Source organism: Protopterus annectens, chromosome 12.part0, assembly GCF_019279795.1.
Source record: "Protopterus annectens isolate FY-2018-M chromosome 12.part0, PAN1.0, whole genome shotgun sequence".
Lineage (NCBI taxonomy): Eukaryota > Metazoa > Chordata > Ceratodontiformes > Protopteridae > Protopterus > Protopterus annectens.
In genome coordinates, this window is record NC_056746.1 from 101,027,791 (window position 1) to 101,055,037 (window position 27,247).

The following is a 27,247-nucleotide window of genomic DNA, read 5'->3' on the forward strand; positions in this document are numbered from 1 at the left end:
AGGTATAGACTGCCCCTTAGTAATCTGTAGGAGACTGAGTACAGGGACAAGGGTTTGAGGTGATCCACATATGAAATTATATTTACACCCTGTATTCTACTAATGAGGAATCTATGTGGCCACTATAATTGTTGCAAATGCCTGGTCAGGTACATGCTGAAGAGTGCAGTGTACCCTAATATTTGTTTAATGAGGGCTAAGCATAGTGGGATTATGATCTCCTTAGATCTGGATGCCATGCCATAACTTATAACTTGCCCCACATAGAAGGTTTTCTCACCACCATGGACACATGGTGATCAAAGTTCAGGTTACTGTCAACCTGAAAGTCCATTACCACTGGGTCTACTCTTAGGTGAGTGTTATCAATGTTTCAATTTGCAGGGGTGGTCTTCTTCCTAGAAGGTATAAATATGCATTTTTTGGCATTAAGTATTAGGCCATATTTCTGGCACCAGTTACTTTGCTCTCAGACCCTCCTGAAGGGTATCTACATCTTTGGAGGAATCAGTCATTGCACCCAACTTCAGTCATCTGCAGATTTGGTCACCCAAAGACCCTCCATATTTGCTATGAATTCAGAAAAGTGTATTCCAAACAGGAGCAGTCCAAGTGCAGAGTCCTGTGGAACAATACTAGTAACAGGCCTAGCCTATTGGAGGTGGAACCCCCCCCCCCCAATTTCATGTGTCCTATCCATGAGCCATTTGACTATCCATCAGGTTACTGTGCAAGTCCCTCTTGAAGTATATTGACATTGTTTGGAGATTCAGTGATTGCACCTCATTTGCAGTCATCAGCAAACTTAGTTAGCCACAGCCCCTCTGTTCAGGCCTGAACTTCAGAGAAGTATATTCCAAACAAAAGGGGGTCCAGCACTGATCCCTGTGGAACCCCACTGCTAAAGGGTCTGCTGGTTGAGGCAAAGTCCCCAACTTTTTGTGTGATCTGTCAGTAAGCCAGTTAGCAACCCACCTGACAACTAAGGGTCGATATGTAACTGGGATAGTTTATCAATGATGCCTGAATGTGGGACTGTGTCGAAGGCCTTTGCTAATTCAACATAGATTGTATGCACAGATTTGCCTTCATTTATGGTGTTGGTGATGTTTTTGAAGCCTACCATGTTTAAAAACATGCATGACCTGTCTTTGACAAAACCAAACTGTTGGATCAAGGGTTTGGAGATTACCTATGTGCTTATTCATTGAGTCCATGATGATTCATTCCAAGGCCTTACAGATAAGGCTGGTTAAGCTTATGGGTCTGTAGTTTCTGTAATCTGAGCCACACTTTTAATACTCTTGTCAAGTGGCATATGACAAATGGAAAAAAAACTCTTAGTTGTAAAACTAGCAATAAAGGGTCAGTGACACAAATACTGTTAGGCACAGTTACACTGTCACCTTAGTCAAAATACCTCCTGCATGCCAGTGTATGAGAGTGTGCATGTGTATATGTATATATCAACTATATATGTGTGTGTGTGTACATATATATATATGTATACACACACACACACATCTATATATATATATATATATATATATATATATATATATATATATATATATATATATATATATATATATATATATATATATAGAGAGAGAGAGAGATAATATGCATTGTGTGTGTGTGTGTGTGTGTGTGTGTGTGTGTGTGTGTGCAGACATACAAATATACTTGGATCTATAAAGACATAAACATATACAGAGAATACATACTCAAGTGTGCCAGCTTGCACTGCATGTGAATTGTTTTTACTACTGTTTTTGCTACTTTTCTGAAAAAAAAAAAAAAAAATTGTAAGCCTGTTTCCTACCTTTCCTGTAATTAGTGTTCCAGATACAGATTTGCTGTACCCAGGACTGTTTGTAAGCTTCTGAGCCCCCCAAGCCTTTCTGTGCTGGAGGGAAGCCTTCTAGCTTATCAGTGGGAGTGGTAAGCATTAGGTAACCTGTCTACCACATAAGGAGTGGTTCTGGCCTAGAATTTGTAGTTATTGGCCGTTTGGGCGGTCTTCCATCTCTCTCAACTTTCTGATTTGAAGGCCTGCATTTGCACTTGTTTCTGTCCTGTAACTCCTGGGCCCATCTCATTTGCTCACTCAAAAAAAAAAAAAAAAAAAAATGTATCTGCTTCTACTGTATTTGTGTTTCTTCCTACTTTATTTTGTTTTTGCGTCATCTTAAAATTACTCAATTGTATTTATTACTGCTTGGTGTAACTCATTCTAAGCCTTTTAGTTTAAGCACTTGGGCTTCAGACCAGTTGTTTTACATTAAGAAGGTTTGTGGTCTGCACTGTAGTGGCAGAACAGGTAGCTTACATGCTTCTAAATTAGGAACTGCTGACTGAGGGCTCAGTGTCTGTTATTCTAAAAGTGTATTAATTGTGGTTTAAGCACTTGGGCTTCAGGCCAGTTATTTTACATTAAGAGGGTTCGTGGTCTGCACTCTTGTGGGAGGAGAGGCTGGACTTTGCCCTTCTGAGCTGGGAATTTCTGGTTAAAGGCTTATAGTGCCTGCATATTTGAACTGCTTCTTACTGAAATTGGTACACCTTGTCTGCTGTAGCATAGACTAGATCCAGGCCTGCTGAATCTAGCTTTGCTTGTACAACTTGAGCACTAATCCAGGCATTCTTTAAAGTATTCAAATGTATTTATTACTGCTTGGTAGTAACTTGATTAAAGTGTAGCTATCATTCTAAGTCTTTTGGATTAAGCACTTGGGCTTCAGATCAGTTGTTTTACATGAGGAAGGTTTGTGGCCTGCACTGTGGTGACGGGACAGGTAGCTTACATCCTTCTAAGTTGGGAACTGCTGATTGAGGGCTCGGTGTCTGTTATTCTAAAAGTGTATTAGTTCTGGTTTAAACACTTGGGCTTCAGGCCAGTTATTTTACATTAAGAAGGTTCGTGGTCTGCACTCTTGTGGGAGGAGAGGGCTGGACTCTGCCCTTCTGAGCTGGGAATTTCTGGTTAAAGGCTTATAGTGCCTGCATATTTGAAATGTTTCTTACTGAAATTGGTACACCTTGTTTGCTGTAGCATAGACTAGATCCAGGCCTGCTGAATCTAGCTTTGTTTGTAAGCTTGTTGTTTGTTTGCTTGTTATTTCCCTGAAATGGTAATTCCACCTAAAACGTGGCTCTTCAGAGCTTCTGTGGATCCCTAGTGATATCTGCATTGCTTACTGTACTTATTTCCTTCTTTCACTTGAAAGAAAGTTATTGTTTATCGTTTTTGCATTTAAGTTACCTGTAACACATTGTATTTAAGTTACCTGGCACTTGCTCACTAAAGCAATTATACAAGTCAGCACTAAAAAATTTAAAGCACTACACGCTCACAAACTCCCCTTGAGTACCTTGTTCCCCATTGGCCCTTTTTTTCAATTATAAAGGAATTCCCAATATTATTCTAGCATGTCCAAAGGTCAGTTGTCAATCTCCTCCCCAGTCCAGCTGGTGAATCTGGGAATCTTGAGGCAATGTTACAACTGCCTCATGTACACAGACAACCCTCTCCTCCTCCCAACAAATTCCAACACATGTGAGAGATGCAACCATATAGCCAAACTGGAGGCTAAGCTCTCTCAACTCAGTACTGGCGTAACCAGTCAGGAGGAGAAGGAAACCACACTCACTACAATTCCAGTCTCACACAGACCTACCACGACAGCAAACCAAACACAAAAACATACTTGGAGGCTCTAAATAAAAATCTGCCTAAGCAGCAGAGACCTCCAAAGCAGACACCCAAGCAACCGCTACCCCAAAACAAAACACGTGCAACACATAGCTCACAAAGCCAGTGCGCCGAACAGTCACAGCCCTTAAGGCTAAACAACACACCTGATACACTTGTAATAGGTGACTCCATCTTCAGGCACACTGACGTCCCGCTCACCAGGCTGAACAAGGAGAAGGTGACGGTGAGCTGCCTGTGGGGCGCTAGGATCCGCCACATAACACAAGCACTCAGGTCACTCCAAGGCAAGTACAAATATGACTAAGTCATTGTCCATACTGGTGTGAATGACCTGAGATGTACCTCCCTGGACTACATGAAAAGAGACAGAGGAGCTCTCTGAGCATGTAGCCCAGGCCGGTATGACCCTGACCTTGAGTAGCATCTTACCCTCACCAAGAATGATGCCACAATATGAAGACAAGATGATCAATTTCAACAATTGGCTTAAGTATTGGTGTCATTCAAAGGGGATCCAATGCCTGTCAGCCTGGGATGAGATGCTCGACAAGCCACGATGCTTCGCTACGGACGGCTTGCACCTGTCACCCCTGGGCTTTCAGATATTGGAAAAGGCTCTTGCTACCCCCATAGTGCCTTTTTTAGGCAAGGCTCAAAAGACAAACCCACCTCCATAGGTATCACAAGGGATAAGAAACTAAGAGTAATGCTACTCAACGCCAGAAGTCTAAACCTCAAAATGCACGCACTCGAAACTCTCCTTAGCATGGAGAGCATCGACATCTGTGCAGTAACAGAAACCTGGTTCAAGGCTCCCGAGAGCACCCCAGCACTACCAGGTTATACCTCACACCATGCTTTTCGGCCCCAAAACTTGGACCGAACCACAAAAGGAGGGGGAGTATCAATATTCGTCAAAGATAGCCGCACCTCCAGGTTGGTGGCACAGCACGAAGCATCAGAGACTATCCATGTGCAACTAACAGTGGGTAAAACTGCCTTCCAGTTTATAGCCTGCTACAGACCACCCTCCCAAACCCAGGAACTCCACTCGGCCTTCCTGAGAACACTGGAAAATATGAAGGTCTCTCCAAACACCATTATATTGGGCGACTTCAACTACCCAAACATAGTCTGGGAGCATTACTCTAGCTCCAACACCCTAGCCCAAAGGTTCCTAGAATTTATAAACTCAAATGCTATGGAACAACTTGTTACCACTCCCACAAGAGGGAAAAACATACTGGACCTCATCATCACCAACATGCGGACTCTATGCTCCAGACCAGAAGTGTATCCCTCACTGGTAAGATCAGGCCATAAACTAATCTCACTAGATATTCACATCCCAACCAAACCCCCTGCCCAGAAAACCACAGTGAAAAACTTCTCTAAAGCAAATTTCACACTCCTCAAAACCGAGGTGGAATCCTTCAAAACCCCCGGGCCTGTGGGAAATACGGCCCAGACCGCAGAATCCTTTATAAATGCATTCTATGAACACCTTCAGGAATGCATGGATCATGCAATCCCAAATAAAACCAAGACCCAATCCTCCAAAGGCAGACGTCCTGTCTGGTGGACCCCAGCCATAAACAAACTATACAAAAGAAGGAGGAAGCTACTACATGATAGAACAAAATCCCAAAAAGGGAAGGCATCTCTGATCAATATTAGCAAAAAACTATGGGCACTCATATAATCGTCTAAGGCCAGCTTCGAGAGAAAAATTGCACAGGGCACTAAGGATAATCACAAGGCTTTTTTTTAGTTATGTTAGGGTGGGAATTCCCAGATATGCTCAGAATTAGTCCAAAATGACAAAAAATACACCGAACCCACAGACATTGCCAACATCCCAACTGACAGGTTCAGCGCAAACTTCTCCCCCCCTCCCCACCAAAAGGGAAAATATCTATCCCAGCACAGTGCTGCCCCCCTGACATCTCAGATGCTCAGGTAAGAGCCGCCCTCTCCAAAGCAAAAATCACAGCATCAATGGGACCAGACGGTGTCTCGGGCTGTGTCCTACATGGACTCCAAGAAGAGCTAAACCCAAACATAAAACTACTGTTCAATCTCAGCCTTACTACAGGATATGTACCTAAACAGTGGCGTACAGCAACAGTGGTCCCTCTCCACAAAGGTGGTGCCTCAACGGATCCTGGAAACTATCGCCCCATAAGCCTGACTAGCTTGGTCTGCAAGGCTATGGAAAGGATCATCATGGACCTCATAAATAAAGATATTGGGGACCAACAGACACTGGATCCTACCCAGTTCAGCTTTGTTAAGGGCAGATCCTGCCTCTTAAACCTGGTCGATTTCTTTGAAACAGTCACCAAGGCCATTGACGAGGGGAAGGTGGTCCACACAGCCTACCTGGACCTCGCAAAATCCTTTGATACAATACCCCACTCGGGCATTATAGATAAGCCCACCAGTTTAAATATAAACCCCTATGTCACTAGATGGGTTGCAAACTGGCTCAAGGACAGAACCCACATGGTTAGAATTGCTGGAGCCATGTCAGACTCCAAACCAGTTACAAGTGGCATCCCACAAGGCTCAGTCCTTGGACCTCTCTTGTTTGGTATATATTTCTCGGAGGTACAGGCCAACACGGAAGGACTGTGGCTGACCAAGTTCGCAGATGACTGCAAACTGGGTGCCATAATCGACTCTCCAGCCGACACAAGCATCCCCCAAAAGGGCCTCATAGAAAGAGACAACTGGTGCCAGAGCCATGGCCTCAAGCTAAACGCCAAAAAGTGTATAGTCATCCCCTTTGGCAAAAACAAAGTGCCCACAATTACCACATAGGTGGTAATCCATTAAGTACAGAAGAAGTAATTAGGGACCTGGGGACCCAAGTTGATAGCAGTCTCTCATTTTTCAACCACGTGGCCAAAGTGGTTAGAAAAACATTTTATATAGCCCACCTAATCATGAAGGGATTCACATCTAGATCAGGGGAGGTCATCGTGCCTCTTTACTCATCCCTCATCAGGCCCATAATTGAGTACAATGCCCCTTTTGGGATGTACCTTACCAGACACCTGCGGCAACTGGAAAGACCCCAAAAGTACCTCATTAAGAGGATCAAAGGGCTCAAACAGATGCCATATGCTGCCCGGTTAAAGAAACTCCAGCTCTACTCAGTGGCATACCGCCTGCTCAGAGGCGATCTGTGCCTGACGTATAAAGCCATGTCCAACCCGGAATTAATGGACATGCTGCACCTCAGAAAATCCAAATCCCATCGAGCTACGTGCTCGAGAGACTTGAACCTCAGCAATGAAATAAATAGGACATGCTGGAGGGACAGATTCATAACCCAGAGGCTCCCTTCACTCTGGAATAATATCCCAGTCCAGGTTAGGCAGAGTCCCTCATTGACTCTCTTCAAGAGGAATCTTGATGAGTGGATGGGAGATTGTAGGTTTACCCCGGGTATCACTTCTGTGTCACTGTTAGACAGAGGCACAGTATACTAACCTCGAAAAAGGGCATAGCAAAATTAATTTAAAATGGGTGGCGAAAGCCAAACACACTCTGGCTAAGCTTATAAATGCCCTAGGGCAGATAGCCTAGTATGGACCTATGAACCTATGAGAATACATTTTAAACAACCAAAGCAATACATATGATAAACACCTAATGACACGACACATGCATTTATTTATTTAAATTATCTGTTTCCATCTAGGGGGAAGTGGTCACATCAACACAGCCATTTGTTTGCAATTGTACATCAAAATATTGTTGAAAAAAGACAGCCATCTGAGTCACAAAAGAGGCAAGTTTGAGAAAAGCTATGAGGATTCTAATATTAACAGTTAAGTATACCACTAAAACCGTTACGTGCACTACATACAAAGTTTTAATAAAATACACTCATTCTCACATATCCAGCACATACAAATTTGACAAACATTCAAGAATGCCTAGAATTGCAATCCGGTCAGTAAGACATTGCAAGACTGGTTTTACACCCACTTGAATATAAACTTAGATTACATTTTGCATGCACACTTATGCACACAGATAGGAAAATATATGGAAATGCAGAGACTACATTTGCCTCAACTTTCAAGTATTAACCAGTGTGTGACTCTCTTGCAGTCAAATATTCAGGAAATGAGTGAAAGATCCAAACATTTTATCACAGTGCTGGGAAGAAAAAAGAAAATAAATTAATTTGGATGGAATCAGAATTTTATAGACAGTTACTTTGTGATTCCTGAAGGGTGTCAGCTAATGGGAAAATACTTTTAGTTCAGTAACAAGATTCAATTTCAAAGTTGCCCGAGATGTATTTTTATTGAAACATTGCAAGATTTTATTCTCCTAGAGTCTTAGGACATTTGCAACTCAATGGGTTTGTTTCCAAGATGCAACTATCCAAAGCAATGCTGTCCTGTGAAATGAGGGAAACTGTCTTATTAATGTATATCTGCATGAGTACATGCACTAATAAGCAACACTATTGCTGTCAGTATGAAAAATAATTATTAGTGAAAGGGAAAAAAACATGTAGCAGCAAGCATGAAACAAAAAAATACATAATTGCTTAGGCTGGGATAATCAGTTTTAGTAAAAAAAGCACATACTGAAGATGTCATTTCACTGCTGCAAAGGCTACAGATATGAGTGTGTGTGTGACTAGAAAGCATCTCTGGCTGACGCTAAATCAGTCAGTCACTCAACTAATCTTATAGCCTATGGGTGGGGGAAGGAAAATACAAAAGGATACTGTAAAGTCTCCCTCCCCCACTGAAGTTTGTGAAATCTGACCTGCAGTATCAGTATGCTAACAAGCTTCTCTGAAATCCCTGCCTCTGTGTGAACATGTGACTTACCCAGCACTAAAATGTAAACAAAGTCTCGAGCAAGCAAATGATTTTAGAAATGAGATAGTGCCCCTTTAAAGACAGTGACATGTACAGTAAAGAAGGAACAGTATACATGATCACAACTGTCATAATATAGGCAAACCACAACCTTATACAAGTAACAACCTTTCAAAGGTGATCACAAACTCTTACTGCATGGGATAGTATACCGCTAAGCAGAGTAGCCTCACACGAATGTTACTTCTGTTTTGAGGGTCTATTCAGCACAAAGCCATAGCAAGTGGAAGCAGCAGAAAATATTTTGAGAATTAAGCCAACACAGGAATGAAGAAGAGAGATTTGTCCAGTACGTATGACTGTAAGTAGGGCTGCAGAAAATAGGCAAGAGGGGGCTGGAATTTACTGGAGAAAGTGGGTAAAGGAACCAAGGTATTGGGAGCAAATAACTTCTGAGTGAAAGATAACAGACTGGGATGAGGCCAAACAGAGATTTGGACCGCATGTTAGAAACTGCCTTCCATACCAAGGACTGATATTAGAGTACAGGCAAACAGAGGAGGAGTCCTAGGGGAAAGAACAGCTCTGGCAGGGCTTTTTAGTTGAATCAAGAACAGAAGCTACTGTTTAGAAATGGGTAATTCATAGGGCATATAAAATATTGCATGATAGCTTTAGGAGTCAGTCAGAGGAGGTTAGAAAAGATTGTGAAGAGAGACTGGAAAACCAATTTACAAAGGAACAACAGAAAGACATATGTATGGCTTCAAAGTATGCACTTAAGTCCAGAAGATTTATCATTTTTGCTTTGAAGTGTTTGCAAAGGTATTTTTATAGCCTAAGCAAACTTTAGAGGATTTTTTTCTTCAGGTAGATAGTAAATGCTGGAGGTTTGATGGGGAAGTGAAAGGTAACTAGGCATATGTTTCTTGGAAGTGCAATGAGTTGGTAGATTTTAAAACTTCCCTGCAGAGTACTCTGTCAGAAAAATTGGGGGAAGCAAACAGCTGTAACTAAGAGAATGAATCGAAGGAAGGACGCTGAGAACTATACTATATAACATTAAGTATCCTGTTTTTTGCTTATTTTGTTCTTTATTTCTTTGTTATTTATAGCACTTTGTGTACTGTGTATTTTTCTAGCTAGTTTCACTGTGTGTGAGGTATTAACTGGAAATTGTCCACTTTTATTAAGCAGTTGGTGGCTTTGCAGTTGCCCGCCCCTAGTGTAAATTTGATCTGGGACCCTCCTCCCAGTCTAGTGTCACTACCTCATTCTATCCAGTACAGGGAGAACATTTGAGAAGGCCAATCAGCTTAGTTTCTGCTACTCCCTTTCTCTCTTTCCACTAAAAAAAAAAAAAAAAAAAAACTTTTTCTAAGCTTGTTTCCTGCCTTTCCTGTGGGTAGTCTAGCCTGGATATATATTTGCTGTGTCCAGGACTATTTGTAGGCTTCTAGGCCCCCAAGCCTTTCTGTGTTGGAGGGAAGCCTTCTAGCTTAATTTTGTTTCTTAGAACTAGCCAGTTTTTTGTTTCAGCACTTGTTCAGAACTTATTGTAAGAACTAAATAAGCTACAAATTACTACAGCACTCAACTTTCCTCACTGTCTAAAGGAAAACAGTTTCTAGTACTTAACAAATAAGCACCTATCCGGGCATGTCTAAGGGTCAGCCCACGGTGTTTTCTCCTGTCTACCTGATGAATCTGGGCATCTTGGGACAATGCAGTAATTGTCTCATGTACACAGACAACCTTCTCCTCCTACCACCCAACACTACAACCTGAGACATGCACTTATATAGCCAAACTGGAAGCAAAGCTCTATTCACCCAAGACTGGACTAGACAGTCAAGAGAAGGTAAACACTTGCAACACACCACACTCAGCACATAGTCCCTCAAAACCTACACCACCAAAACACACACACAGAAACACAAAACACACAACTACATTCGCGGAGGCTCTCAGTAAAAACCTGCCCAAGCAACAGGGACCTCCAAAGCAAAAACACAAGCAACCTCCACCTCCCAACACAACCCAAATGACACATAGCCCACAAACTCAGTGTGCCACTCAACCACAGCCCATAAGGCATAACAACGTACTCAACACTCTAGTCATAGGTGACTCTATAGTCAAGCACACTGATGTTCCACTCACCAGGCTAAACAAGGACAAAGTTACTGTCAGCTGCCTGTCGGGTGCCAGGATCCGCCACATAATGCATGAACTCAGGTCACACCACAACAAGTACAAATATGACTCTGTCATTGTCCATGTTGGTGTGAACGACCTGAGATGTACCTCCTTGGACTACATGAAAAGGGACATGGAGGAGCTGTCCGATCTTGTAGCCCAGGCAGGTATGACCACAGCCCTGAGTAGCATCCTGCCATCCCCCAGAATGATACCACAGTACAAGGATAAAATGATTGACTTCAACAATTGGCTAAGCTTCTGGTGTCATTCTAAGGGGATCCAGTATCTGTCTGCCTGGGATGACATGATCGACAAGCCACAATGCTTTGCCAGAGATGGCCTGCACCTGTCACCCCTGGGATTCTGGATACTGGCTAAGGCTCTAGCCACCCCTATAGTGCCTTTTTTAGGCAAGGTTCAAATGACAAATTCACCACCCTAACAGGTACAGGCAAGAAGAATCTGAGGGTATTGCTACTCAATGCTAGAAGTCTAAACCTCAAAATGCACTCTCTCGAGGCACTCCTTAAAATGGAGAACATCGACATCTGTGCAGTCACCCCTGCATTACCAGGCTATAATTCATACCACACCTTTCGGCCACCTAACCTGGACCGAAACACTAAAGGCGGAGGCGTGTCCATATTCATTAAGGATATCCACACCTCCAGGCTAGTTGTTCAGCATAATGCATCAGAGATTATCCAAGTGCAACTCTGGGCAAGACCGCAATCCAAATTGTAGCTTGCTACAGATCCCCCACCATGTCCCAGGATTCCCACTCCTCATTTTTGAATACACTGGAAAATATTAGGGTACAACCTAACACCTTAATAATGGGCGATTTCAACTACCCTACCATTAACTGGGAAAACTACTCGTGTACCAACTCTTGTGCTCAACGTTTTCTGGAATTCATAAATTCCAATGCCATGGATCAACTTATCCACACCCCCACCAGGGGCAGCAATATCCTAGACCTGGTTATTACCAACATGGGCAACCGGTGCTCCACACCAGAGGTCAATTCCTCGTTGGTCAGATCCAACCATAAGCTAATCACCCTAGACATCCACATCCCTCCCCACCCCCATTAGGGAAACCACAGTAAAAAATTTCTCCAAAGCCAACTTCACGCTTCTTAAGACAGAAGTGGCAAACTTCACGACATCCATGCTGACGGACAACAGAGGTATGACTGCTGAATCCTACACAAATGCACTTTATAAACACTTACATGAGCGCATGGATCGTGCAATCCCTAACAGAACCAAGATGCTATCCTCCATAAAAAGGAAGCCAATCTGGTGGTCCCCTGCCATAAACAAACTCTACAACAGAAGAAAGAAACTGTTGCAAAAAAGAGTAAAATCCCATGACTGCAGAAACTCCCTAGTCAGCTTCAGTAAGAAGCTGAGATCCCTCATAAAATCCTCCAAAGCTAGTTATGAAAACAAAATCGCCACTGACTCTAAAGACAACCACAAAGCATTCTATAGCTATGTCCAGAACCTCAATGGCAACACTCAGATCTGCTCTGAGTTACAGCACAAAGGCACTAAATATACAGAACCAACGGATATTGCCAACATCCTGGCAGATAGGTTCAGTGCTAACTTTACCCCTCTGTCATCCCCTAAAGGGCCTATCTCTTTACCAGAAGAATGCAAAGTTCCTGTAATCATGGCTGCACAGGTAAAAAACACACTATCCAAAGCCAAGAACACAGCATCCATGGGACCTGATGACATCTCAGGCTGTGCTCTACATGAACTGCAGAACGAACTGGCTCCCCACCTAAGTACCATGTTCAATCATAGCCTCACCTCAGGCTATGTACCCACTGAATGGAGCACAGTGACAGTTATCCCACTCCACAAAGGGGGAGCCACCACAGACCCCGGAAACTACCGCCCCATTAGCCTAACGAGCCTGGTCTGCAAGGCTATGGAGCTTATCATCATGGAACTTATAAACAATGACATTGGTAATCTCCAGACTCAGGACCCCACCCAGTTCGGGTTTGCAAAAGGCAGATCATTTCTCCTAAACCTGACAGACTTCTTTGAAGCAGTCACCAAAGCCGTAGATGAAAGTAAGGTGGTTCACACAGCCTATCTAGACCTCGCCAAGGCTTTTGACACCGTCCCCCACTCTGGAATTATAGATAAACTCAATAAACTAGGTATAAATCCCTATGTCACAAGATGGGTTGCCAACTGGCTCACTGACAGAACCCACACTGTGAAAGTAGCAGACTCCAAATCCAGCTTCAGACCAGTGACAAGTGGAGTACCACAGGGTTCAGTCCTGGGTCCTCTCTTGTTTGGTATCTACTTCTCTGAAGTACAGGCCAACACAGAAGGTCTTTGGCTAACGAAGTTCACAGATGACTGCAAACTAGGAGCCATAATCAAAACTCCAAAAGATGTGGACATCCTACAAAAGGGCCTTGCTGAGACAGATGCCTGGTGTCAAAGCCATGGCCTCAAGCTGAATGCTAAAAAGTGCACTGTCATTCCTTTTGGTAAAAACTCAGTACCCATGAACTACCACATAGGTGGTAGTCTACTTAACACCGAAAGTGTGATAAGAGACCTTGGGACACAGGTGACAGTAGTCTCTCCTTTGATAATCACATCGCCACAGTAGTCAGGAAATCCTTCTATGTGGCACACCTCATCACAAAAGGTTTCTCATCCAGGAAAAAAAGAGGTCATTGTTGCCCTCTACTCGTCACTCATTAGACCCATTATAGAGTACAATCCCCTTTTGGTATGTACCCCACAAGACATATACAAGAACTGGAAAGGCCACAGAAATACCTCACAAAGAGGATTATCCGCCTCAAGGAGATGCCCTATGTAGACTGTCTCAAAAAACTGCAGCTTTACTCCGTTGCATATCGCCTACTCAGAGACGATCTCTGCCTAACACACAAAGCTATGTCAAACCCAGAGCTTTTAGACATGCTCCACTTAAAGAAATCCCAACCCTACGAGCTACACGCTCTAGGGACCTAAACCTCATCACCTTAATAAACAGAACATGCTGGAGGGATAGATTTCTGTCCCAGAGACTTTCCATACTCTGGAACAAACTACCTATCTATATCAAACAAAGCTCCTCATTAGCACTCTTCAACAAAAATCTTGGTGATTGGATGGGAGATAGGAAATTCACCCTGGGATCACTTCTGTGGCTCTGCTCGACAGTGGCACAGGAAAATAATTTTCTTGGGTGGCGAAAGCCAGGGTACCTTTGGCTAGGCTTATATAGGCCCTAGGGCCAATAGCCTAGTACCTACCTATGAAGTAGACATACAGGATCTGAATTGCCTAGACATACTAAGACCTTACTAAAGTTAATTTTATTTTGGCTGCCAAAAGGTGATTACTAGAAAATGGATAACACCTAAAAAGCCACCAGACATCCTAAACCAGTTTCTTTAAAAATACCAAAGCAGTCTTCACTTAATTTACAGAAAATTCTAGAAACTAGTTAACCGAACATCTGGAAGAAACCCATTCAACAATACACTGCATAAAAAGGACAATTTCCATATCTGCTGGTACTCCCCCCCCCCCCCCACCAAAAAAAAAAAAAAAAACACCTTCTTAAAAGAATCTCACCACTTCCCACACTCCAAATCACACAAATCAGTAATTTCAACACAAGGAAATGAGTCATTTGACCTGGGACACATCTGAATTGCCTCGACATAGTAAGACCTTTATTAAGTTTAATACTATAGGCTGACAAAAAAAAGGGCAAATAGAAAATGTAAATCAAAATCCAAACCAACTGCAACTGAAGTACAGAATATTGCTGAACAGATAAAAGAACTGGAAGTGGAATCTTTAGAAAAGGTAAGGAGCAAACACCATAGAAATAAATGGAATTTGTGGGAACAATACGTGCAGAGTAACGTTTATGAGGAGGAGTGAGGTTTAACAGAAGGTAAGAATTGAGCAATTTATGCAGTGTTGAAGTGAATGATTGTTTGTGTCTTTCGGCTTTCCCCGGTTAGGGGTCGCCACAGCGGAACTCCAGTCCGCTAATGATTGGCAGTTGATTTTTATGTAACGGCTTGCCAGGCCTGACGCACAACCTTCAACGAAGGTACACCCATTCACGCATGTCTCCACGCAGAAGACGCTCTAGCTGAGAATCGAACCGAACAGCGTCTTACTGTGAGGCGACAACGCTACCGCAGCACCACCACGAGTCGTTGAAGTGAATGATAATTTATTAAAAAAGAAAACATATATATAATGCATAATACATGAAAAATTTTAATATGGTTTGTTTTCTTTTATGCAAATGTATGCATGCCTATGTCTTAAGTGATAATTTAATAAAGGTGTTAAAATAAACACTTTCAACACACTGCCTTCCCTGACCCACTAAGCCCTTCCCTTCTACTTCAAGAGAGTCGGGTGCAAAGACAATGCCGTAGTCCTAAATAAAATCCCTACTGATGCTCCCCACCAGGGCTGATGGGCTCCACCTCTGGTGTACCAGCCTATGAGAAGATTTTCTCATCCACTCTTTTACCCGCTTATTTAATAGATACAAATCTAATTCCTTCATGCCTCAGTTATGGGAAACCATAGTTAAACCCACTCCTAAATTATCCAAGCTATCCCTGCCTAACGACTTACAGCCCATCTCTGCTCTACCCTCTCAACAACAAAATTTGAAAAGCTGATCTCCTTCCGGCTTGCTAACTTCCTTCAGATCCACAGAATCCTTTCCCCCAAACAGCATTGATTCTGCTCAGGACTTAATGTCCTGTCTGCTCTCTACTCCTTCACAGATGATAAGTCTTAATATGAATAACGACCAGCTCACTGTCTACTCCTTCACAGACGATAGTCTCAATATGAATAACGACCAGCTCACCGGTGCCCTATTTGCAGACATAACAAAAGCTCCTGACACAATCACTCTCTACTAATAAACACTCTGTTCAAACCAGGAATTAGTTTCATAACAGGAAAATAGTTATTCCCCTCCAACAAAATATTCAATGCTCAATGCCTCCTCACACCTCTCACTAAAGGAGTTTCACATAGTCCAGTACTCTCAACTGTACTTTTCTCACAGTTCTTCAATTACCTGCAGACCTCTACAATGTTGCTTGTCTCTCATTCTGTGTACAAAATATGTTCATATATATATATATATATATATATATATATATATATATATATATACAGCTCCAATTACTTATATTGCAGTACTTAAACCAACAGAATTCTGACATACAAAACTTGTATCTAATTGATTAGCAAAAACTGATTCTCAACTCTAAGAAAAGCCAAGGTGTGGATTTTGGTACCCAGCAAAGACCAGCCAGCACTCCTGACATCTGGGTCACTACACACACCAATCTACAAGTGAAAGAAATAGAAAAATGTATAAAATTCATCTGTGTTTGGCTATAACCTAATCTCAACTTTCAAAAACATGTACAAGCCACTAAGGCCAAAGTTAAAAGTCTGATGTTTTGGGCATACAAAATTTCTCAGTGTCTTTCTCCTAAAGGAAGGATAGCCATATGTAAAGGAGTCCTTCTAACCTAACAGTAGTACGAACTCCTTGAAACAGCCATAACCTTCAAAAACGAACCTCAAGGCTCCACAAACCGCATGTTATAAGATCTGCAGATTTACTGTCCCCAAAGAGAATGCCACTGCCCCATCCTCAAAAAAGGCAAATGTCTTCCTCTGGAACTCTAAACCACATACAGCTCAGCCAGCTCCAGCCTGGTGCCCTAAACCACATACAGCTCAGCAAGCTCCTGCCTGTTGCCCTGCAGAGTTCTACAGCAACAGAGAGACAAAAGAGAGAGTTTGGAGTGATTAAGTATCATTTTTCTGCATTTTCTTGCTGCCTTCAGCTAATTTTGCCTAAAACGCAGATTTTCTAGAGTTTCTGTGATTTAAAAAGCTTGTTTTAGCTACATATTGTACTTATTTTACTGCCTGCACTTTAACAAAGTCGTTTTTGTCTCTAAATTACCTGTTTAACTGTTGTAGGCTACACACTCAAGTGTGATAGCCATTTCTGTGCATTAAAGTGTTTTTTTGATTGTATCTGCTTTATTTTCTAAAAAAAAAAAAAAAAACAAAAAAAAAAACTACTTGTTTTCCCGCCTTCCTAAGATAGTATAGTCCAGTTTTCAGGTTAGTGCTGAATTCAGGGCTGTGTTACAAGTTTCTGTGTTTGCCCATACCTTACTTGGACAGAAGGAAATTTCTCTGTTCACTGTGAGAGAGGGAGCTTTGAGCAGCCTATCTGTCCCTGGATGACTGGTTTCAGCCAACAAATTAATAGTTTATTGGCCATTTTGGGCTAATTTCTCTATCTTTCATTTCCCTGCTATAAAACCCGCATTTTTGCGCACTGGTTAGCTAGGGTACAACTATTCCCGGCTCCACAAAGTGTACTCTTCAATTTTTCCCTTGGAATTAGACACACTTTCAACTTAAGCACTAAAACCATTCATTTCTTATCCCGGCACTTGCTCAAAACTCATAGCAAGCACTAATAAACCTTAGCACTAGACCCTCCCTATACTGTAGAGAAGGACAAAGCTCTCTATTCGACCTTATCAGCCAATCAGTAAAACAATTAACTATACCTATCCAGGCATGTCCAAAGGGCAGTTTCATGTGTACTCTCCAGTCCAACTGGTGAATATGGGCATTTTGAGGCAATGTTACAATTGTCTCATGTATACAGACAACCCTCTCCTCCTTCCACCCAACACTAATACATGCAAGAGATGCAATTATACAGCCAAAGTGGAGGCTAAGCTCTCTCAACCCAAGAATGGACCAGGCAGTCAAAAGAAGAAGGGAATTACTTGCATCACACCACCAGTCTCACACAGACCTATGAAACCAGCACCAGCAAAAAACACACAAATACACAAAAACATACTCGGAGGCTCTAAATAATACTGTGCAAAAGCAACAGAGACCTACAAAGCAGACATCGAAGCAACCCTTCACCCCCCCAAAGCAAACGATGAAACACATACTTCACAAAACAAGTGTGCCACGCAATCACAGCCCTTAAGGCAAAATAACATACCCAACACGCTAGTAGTAGGTGACGCTATAGTCAGCCACACTGACGTCCCACTCACTAGGCTGAACAAGGAGAAGGTTACTGTTAGTTGCCTGTCAGGTGCCAGGATCCACCACATAACACAAGCACTCAGGTCACTCCAGAACAAGTACAAATATGACTCTGTCATTGTCCATGTTGGTATGAATGACCTGAGCCGTACCTCCCTGGACTACATGAAGAGAGACATGGAGGAGCTCTCTGATCACGTAGTTCAAGCTGGTATGACCCTGACCTTGAGTAGCATCCTACCCTCACCAAGAATGATACCACTGTATAGAGAAAAAATTATCAATTTCAACAATTGGCTAAGCTTCTGGTGTCATTCAAAGGGGATCCAGTGTCTGTCAGCCTGGGATGACATGCTCGACAAACCACGCTGTTTCGCTAGAGATGGCTTGCACCTGTCACCTTTAGGCTTTCAAATACTGGCCAAGTCTCTTGCCACCCCCATAGTGCCTTTTTTAGGCAAGGCTCAAAAGACAAACCCACCATCATAAATAGCACAAGTAACAAAAAACTGAGGGTAATGCTACTTAATGCCAGAAGTCTAAACCTCAAAATGCAGACACTCGAGGCACTCCTCAGTATGGAGAAAATCGATATATGTGCAGTAACAGAAACCTGGTTTAAGGCTCCAGAGAGCACCCCAGCACTACCAGGCTACAACCCATACCATACATTTCAGCCACAAAACCCAGACCGAAATACAAAAGGCAGGGGAGTATCCATATTCATCAGGAATACCCACACCTCCAGGTTAGTGGCACAGCACGATGCTTCAGAGATTATCCACATGCAACTAACAATGGGCAAAACTGCTATTCAGATTATAGATTGCTACAGATCAACCTCCATGTCCCAGGACCCACACTCTGCATTCCTGGAAACACTGGGAAACATAAAGGTCCTACCAAACACCCTGATATTGGGTGATTTCAATTACCCAAACATTAACTGGGAGAACTACTCAAGTACAATCCCCCTTGCCCAACATTTCCTAGAATTTATAAACTCAAACGCCCTAGATTAACTGGTCAACACCCACACCAGAGGTGACAACATACTGGACCTGTTTATCACCAACATGGGTGACCGGTGTTCCACACCGGACATCAGCTCCTCATTGGTTAGATCTGACCATAAACTAATCACACTGGATATCCACATTCCGCCACCACCCCCGGTCAAAGAAACCACTGTGAAAAAACTTTTCAAAAGCAAACTTCACGTTACTTAAGACCGAGGTGGGAAGTTTCAAAGCCCCCATGCTAAAGGATAACGCTGTCCAAGCTGCAAAATCCTTTACTAATGCACTCTATGGGCACCTACAAGAATGTATGGATCGTGCTATCCCAAACAAAACCAAGACTCACTCCTCCAAGAAAAGGAAACCAATCTGGGGACCCCTGCCATAAACAAGCTATAGAATAGAAGGAGGAAACTAGTACAGAAAAGAGTAAAATCCCAAGAAGGGAAGACATCCCTGATCAGTATCAGCAAGAAACTACGTTCCCTCATAAAATCATCCAAGGCTAGCTTCAAAAGAAAAATTGCCATGGACTTCAAAGATAACCACAAGGCATTCTTTAGCTATGTCAAGAATCTAAGTGGCAATTCTCAGATCTGCTCTGAGTTAGTGCAGAATGGCACAAAATACACTGAACCGACCGATATTGCCAACATCCTGGCAGACAGGTTCAGTGCAAACTTCACCCCCCTCTCACCCCCAAAAGGGCCCATAACTATATCAGAAGAATGTAGTGCCCCTGAAATTACACTCAGGTTAAAACAGCCCCCTCCAAAGCCAAAAACACAGCATCAATGGGACCGAATGGTGTCCCAGGCTGCGTCCTACACGAGCTCAAAGATGAACTAACCCCTCACCTAAACACACTGTTTAAATTCAGCCTCTCTACAGGCTATGTGCCCACAGAGTGGTGCACAGCAACGGTTATTCCACTCCAAAAAGGTGGAGCCACGAAGGACCCCGGGAACTATCGCCCTATAAGCCTGACTAGCTTGGTCTGCAAAGCTATGGAGTGCATCATCATGGATCTCATTAACAGAGACATTGGGAACCTCCAAACACTGGACCCTACCCAGTTCGGCTTTGTTAAGGGCAGGTCATGCCTCCTAAACCTGGTGGACTTCATTGACACAGTTACCAAGGCTATAGACGAGGGAAAGGTGGTCCACACAGACTACCTAGACCTCGCAAAGGCCTTCGACACCATTCCCCACTTGGGTATTATAGACAAGCTCACCAGCCTAAACATAAACCCCTACGTCACGAGATGGGTTGCCAACTGGCTCACGGACAGAACCCACATGTTAAGAGTTGCAGGAACTAGGTCTGACTCTAAACCGGTTACAAGTGGCGTTTCCCAGGGCTCAGTCCCAGGACCCCTCCTGTTCGGCATATACTTCTCAGAGGTACAGGCTAGCACAGGAGGAGTATGGCTGACTAAGTTCACAGACGACTACAAACTAGGGGCTATAATTGACTCTCCGGCTGACACAGACATCCTCCAAAAGGGTCTCATTGAGACAGACACCTGGTGTCAAAACCATGGCCTCAAGCTAAATGCCAAAAGGTACATAGTCATCCCTTTTGGAAAAAACAAAGTACCCACAAATTATCACATAGGTGGTAGCCCCCTAAATACGGAAGATGCAATAAGGAATCTGGGGACCCAAGTAGATAGTAACCTCTCCTTTGATAATGACATTGCCAAAGTGGTTAAAAAATCCTACAATGTGGCCCACCTAATCACAAAAGGGTATGCATCCAGATCGAAAGAGGTCACTGGGTCCCTCTACGCATCACTCATCAGACCCAACATACAGTACAATGCCCCATTTGGGATGTACCTTACAAGACACCTGCAACAACTGGAAAGACCACAGAAGTACCTCACCAAGAGGATCACTGGCCTCAAGCAGATGCCCTTTGCAGCTCGACTGAAGAAACTCCAGCTGTACTCAGTTGCATATCGCCTACTCAGAGGTGATCTCTGCTTGACATACAAGGCCATGTCCAATCCAGAATTGATGGACATGCTCCGCCTAAGGAAAACCATATCCCCTCAAGCCACACGCTCCAGGGATCTAAACTTCACCACAGCAATAAATAGGATGTGCTGGAGGGATAGATTCCTGTCCCAGAGACTTCCCATGCTCTGGAACAAGATTCCAATCTACATTAGGCAGAGCTCCTCGCTAACCCTCTTCAAGAGAAACTTTGACGAGTAGATGGGAAACAGAAAGTTTACCCCAGGGATCACTTCAATGGCTCTACTGGACAAAGGCACAGGGAACTAATCTAAGGGGATGGCGAAAGCCAACACATTCCGGCTAGGCTTATAAATGCCTTTGGGCAGATAGCCTAGTAGCTGCCTATGAATCTATTACTAGTGGGAAGCCTCGTATTCAAAACTTGCTGTCCTTCCTTCAGACAGAGTACACGATAGAACTATTCCAAACACCTGAAGTTCACTCCCTGCACATACTGCTACCCTGTATACCAGTCCTTCACAACTACACTCAACAGTAAATACAGTTGTATAACATCTTACCATAACAGTAGATGTCCTAGTTATCACTGTTGTAGCATTCTTTACTCTTAGGATATCCTGCTAAACGTCTAACGTCCATCTAGTACACCAAAGCCTTTACATCTTCCTGGTGTCATATGTCAGACATATGCGACTATGATGCCATACTCAGAGTAAATAATATTGCAACAGTGATATGCAAGGACATCATGCCTTCTCCACACTTGCTCCTGAAATCTGGTCTACCACCATCTTTCATCATACAGAAACAGTTACCAACTTTTCTAAATTTCACTCCAAGCTAAAATCATTCATATTCAAGCAAGCCCAACATTAAGTCACTTAACCTAATTTAACTCTTCCTTCTTCCCAAAAATTAATTGGACTAAGTGTTCTTCATACAAACTCCTGACAGTACCTTTTCAGAGTACTAATACATGCAACCTTCCCACCACCTTCAGCTTTGCCAACTACTCATCATGTCACACCCCCATGTTCTCCTTTCCCTTCCCCTTCAACATTCGTCACTCCTCCCTCCCGCTCTCACAATTCCCTTATTATGGTCAATACGTTATGTTCTTTATCTAATAATGCCGTTTATTCACCAACTATTGTTTGTACATTAACTTAAGTGTTACTGGAGCTTTTGCTATACCTGTTTATTTTAATGGCATATTATTGTAATTGGGGATTCCAGATATCAACTGTTTCATATTACACCATCGAGTGATGTAGGGATTTATGCCCAGCTTAGTAAGTTTATCTACGATTCCAGAGTGGGGGATGGTGACAAAGGCCTTGGCGAGGTCCAGATACGCTGTGTGGACCGCCTTACCCTCGTCCACAGCTCTGGAGACTGATTCGAAGAAGTCAATCAGGTTCAGGAGACAAAATCGGCCCTTCACAAACCCAAACTGGGTGAGGTCCAGTGCTTGAAGGCTGCCAATGTCTTTATTTATAAGTTCCATGATAATGCGTTCCATGCCCTTGCAGATCAGGCTCGTCAGACTGATGGGATGGTAGTTCCCGGGATCCAAGATGAATCCCCCTTGTGGAGTGGAATAACTGAAGCTGTGCACCACTCAGTGGGCACGAAGCCTGAGGTGAGGCTATGATTAAACATGACACTTAGGTGAGGTGCCAGTTCATTTTGTAGTTCACGTAGTACACAGCCTGGGATGTCATCTGGTCCCATGGATGCTGTATTCTTAGCTTTGGAGAGTGCGGTTTCTACCTGTGTGGCCGCGATTACCGGAATTTGGCAATCTTTTGGTATTGAGATGGGCCCTTTAGGGGGTGAAGTTGTCACTAAATCGATCTGCCAGGATACTGGCAATATCCTTGGGATCAGTACATTTAATGCCATTCTGTTGAAGCTCGGAGCAGATCTGAGCATTGCCATTTAGATTCTTGACATAACTATAGAATGCCTTGTGGTTATCTTTGGAATCTTTGGCAGATTCTAGATATTAACTGTTTAATATTACATTAGTGTAACTGTGGGTTCTAGTTATCAACTGTTTCATATTACATTATTGTAACTGTGAATTCTAGACATCAACTGTTTCATATTACATTATTGGAACTGTGGGTTTTAGTTATCAACTGTTTCATATCACATTATTGTAACTGTGGGTTTTAGTTATCAACTGTTTCATATCACATTGTTGTAACTGTGGGTTCTAGTTATCAACTGTTTCATATTACATTATTGTAACTGTGGGTTCTAGTAATCAACTGTTTCATATTACATTATTGTAACTGTGGGTTTTAGATATCAACTGTTTCATATTACATTATGTAACTGCGGAGTTTAGATATCAACTGTTTCATATTACATTATTGTAACTGTGGATTCTAGTTGTCAACTGTTTCATATTACATTATGTAACTGCGGAGTCTAGATATCAACTGTTTCATATTACATTATTGTAACTGTGGATTCTAGATATCAACTGTTTCATATTACATTATTGTAACTGTGAGTTCTGGTTATCAACTGTTTCATATTACATTATTGTAACTGTGGGTTCTAGTTATCAACGGTTTCATATTACATTACTGTAACTGTGGGTTCTGGTTATCAACTGTTTCATATTACAGTATTTTAACTGTGGGTTCTAGTTATCAACTGTTTTCATATTACATTATGTAACTGTGGAGCTTAGATATCAACTGCTTCATATTACATTATTGCAACTGTGGGTTCTGGTTATCAACTGTTTCATATTACATTATTGTAACTGTGGGTTTTAGATATCAACTGTTTCATATAACATTATTGTAACTGTGGGTTTTAGATATCAACTGTTTCATATTGCATTATTGTAACTGTGGGTTTTAGATATCAACTGTTTCATATTACATTATTGTAACTGTGGGCTCTAGTTATCAACTGTTTCATATTACATTATTGTAACTGTGGGCTCTAGTTATCAACGGTTTCATATTACATTATTGTAACTGTGTGTTTTAGATATCAACTGTTTCATATTATATTATTGTAACTGTGGGTTTTAGATATCAACTGTTTCATATTACATTATTGTAACTCTGGGTTTTAGATATCAGTGGTTTCAAATTACATTATTGTAACTGTGCGTTCTAGTTAACTGTTTCATATTACATTATTGTAACTGTGGGTTCTGATCATCAACTGTTTCACATTACATTATTGTAACTGTGGGTTCTAGATATCAACTGTTTCACATTACATTATTGTAACTGTGGGTTCTGATCATCAACTGTTTCACATTACATTATTGTAACTGTGGGTTCTAGTTGTCAACTGTTTCACATTACATTATTGTTACTGTGGGTTTTAGATATCAACTGTTTCATATTACATTATTGTAACTGTGGGTTCTAGTTGTCAACTGTTTCATATTACATTATTGTAACTGTGGGTTTTAGATATCAACTGTTTCACATTACATTATTGTAACTGTGGGTTCTAGTTGTCAACTGTTTCACATTACATTATTGTAACTGTGGGTTTTAGATATCAACTGTTTCATATTACATTATTGTAACTGTGGGTTCTAGTTGTCAACTGTTTCATATTACATTATTGTAACTGTGGGTTTTAGATATCAACTGTTTCATATTTCTACTACTACTGTTTGTTTGATACTTGTACTTTAAGAATTGTCTTTGTCTCTTCAGGCTGAGCCTGAAAAATGCTCCTCAGAGATCAATGCTCTGCCCTGATTTACAGACACAAACACGTGTGTGTGTGTGTGTGTGTGTGTGTGTGAGAGAGAGAGATCCTCCCTCAGGAAAGATAAACAAATATCATAGCGTTCTATTTACATTACCTGGAAGTTTGGTGGAGAGGTTTAAAACAGTGTGCTGCTACAACTAAAACCTGCGGCCATCATAGGTTTCATCCCACAGTGACTCTCATCAAGTCACTTAACCAGACATCAGGCATGGGTGACTCTTGTCTAGTGGGTTTACCCAAGTAACTTTTTATGGGATAGGAAGACTAAAAAAAAGTAATTTCAACAGCTCATGCCAGACGGAGCTAAAAGCCGGACATACTGCTTTCTACTGTATTTCATCATTTTTACAGCATTTCAAATCCAACACCATATTGGTTCTCTGCTCTCATTCCTCTGTAGATGTGCTGCTGCTACAAGGATGCCCAAAATTCACTAGTTAACTCTCTAGTAACATAAATGTTCATCGTGGTTCCAAGGTAAGCGACTTCATTAATACTGCGAAACTATCCATGAGGCACTTAGATGAAAAAGAATAGAGAAAAGAAAATACTCCAGGGTAAAGTGCCTCCAATAAGCAAAACATGAAATATGAAGAAAAACTCCAGAGGCAACACCACGACAAACAGAGCCAACCTTTATTAAAAGAACAAAAGCTAACAATAAAATCAGGCCAGTAAGCGCTTTCACGTTATCAATGCTTAATCAGACTTCTAAGCACAAAAGAACTACTCTCAATTAAATACATGGGTATTGCTGGAGAACCAACCAGAAAAGTCAATCAATTAAATAATTAAATACATATTTAGTAAATTTAAAGCTATAGAACCCTAAAATGCATATCAACTTGACTAGTCACTAAATCTTACATTTGCAAATATTAATACCTTCTAGTGTCCCTCTGGAGTTTTTCTTCATACTAAGATGAAAAATGTTCACTGGCCTTTGTATATTACATCCTCCGAAATACACATTCCATCAGCCCATTGTCAAAATGGCCTCAATGAAAAAGACAGGACTACAACTGAGGAGATAAATAGCACATGCAGGAGCGGCCTTAGGTCAACTGGTGCCCTAGGCAAAAGGGCTCCACGGCACCCCCCACCACACTACCTGGTGCCCCCATCATTGTCTACCTATACCAAATAAATACTGGAAAAGCACCCCTGCTAGAGCGACGCCCTAGGCAGCCACCTAGTTGGCCTATGCCTAAGGCCGGCCATGAGCACATGGGAAAGGAAGACCGACTTGGAGAAATTAACACTCCTCACATCCAAATTAAGGAAATATTTTCTTTTGGTCGCAATCATGACTTTTACTTTTAACATTAAACAGTACTGTGATTTGCTGTCTATGAGAGGAGGGCACATTTTGCCGTTTGCATTAGCTACAAATTGCCTGAACTAGTTCAAATGACAGTTAATCCTAGTCAAATAAATTACTTATTAATGGACAAAAAATGAAGATGCTTACCACTGGATCAGATTCAGGATTCTTAAGGTACCCAAGCAGAACATTTAATACATTTTCCCACTGACAATGTGCTATAAAAAACACAATAATACAAAACATTACTTATTGCAGTTATAAATACTGCAGTTTACAAACAACAGAAAAAGTGTCTCCCCTATATGACTAACAAAGCTAATTAAAATTCAGTACCTAACAAGATTTTCAACATAATTCTAAATCTTCAGAACATGCAAAAGGTAGTGAAAGTTACAAACAATGGGAAGAGTCAAAAATTAAACATTTTACTACGTGTGGTGGGGAGAGGAAGTACCATGTTTGATGAAACTGTCCTTGGGGATTAACATGCAGACCGGCAACTTCTGTCGCGCAAAAAAAGAAAAAAAAACTGCAAAATGATGATGATGGGAATGAACAAATTAATAATAATAATAATAATGACAACGATGATGATAATGCACCCTAAAAACATCAAGGAACCCCCCCACATATTTATAGCAAACAACAATATACAGATAAACAGAGTGTATAACAGAGAAGTTATATACATGGTAACAAGAAGAACATGGTCTAGGAGTACCAAAAAATAATCTGCTGGTTGCGGTTTCCAAAGGAAGGTGCACTTCCTCAAGCTAAAATCTCTCTCTTCCATATTTTCATCACCTCTCTTTCTACAAAACCACCTTTTTCTCAAAATAAAAATATTCCTTCATTTTCTCAAAAATATTTCTGAATACACACTTTTTTTTACTTGTCAAACAGGTAAGTGAACTGGTCATCACTGACTTCACAGCCACAACCCACGACACAAGAGCAAGGCTAAATATAAAATATACGGGCTACTTACAGTCAACAAGTATGCAGACAATGGCAAAAAGTCGGACTTGAACCCCAGACCATTGAGCTGTGAGTCAGCCACCTTAACCAGTGAGCCACTGCGCTGCCATCCAGCTGCCCTCCATAAATGGTTAAAGAAAGGGAGAGGTTTCCTTGTACATATGTGTAGTCACATGGATGAAGCAGTACAGATTACAGACTAAAACTAAATGCCAAGAAATGCATAATAGTACCCTTCTGGAAGTCACC

At 41.8% G+C, this 27,247-nt stretch overlaps 1 protein-coding gene across 4 annotated transcripts in view; it reads right to left on the reverse strand.

Annotated features, from left to right (window-relative positions):
* The window catches only part of BRAT1 (BRCA1 associated ATM activator 1), a 498,236-nt gene that overhangs the window by 183,604 nt on the left and 287,385 nt on the right, over positions 1 to 27,247 (reverse strand). For all 4 annotated transcript variants that reach the window (XM_044089125.1, XM_044089127.1, XM_044089124.1 and 1 more), the window contains exon 10: positions 26,165 to 26,235. In XM_044089125.1, the coding sequence (XP_043945060.1) occupies positions 26,165 to 26,235 (71 nt within the window). The remainder of the gene's footprint in view (positions 1 to 26,164; positions 26,236 to 27,247) is intronic.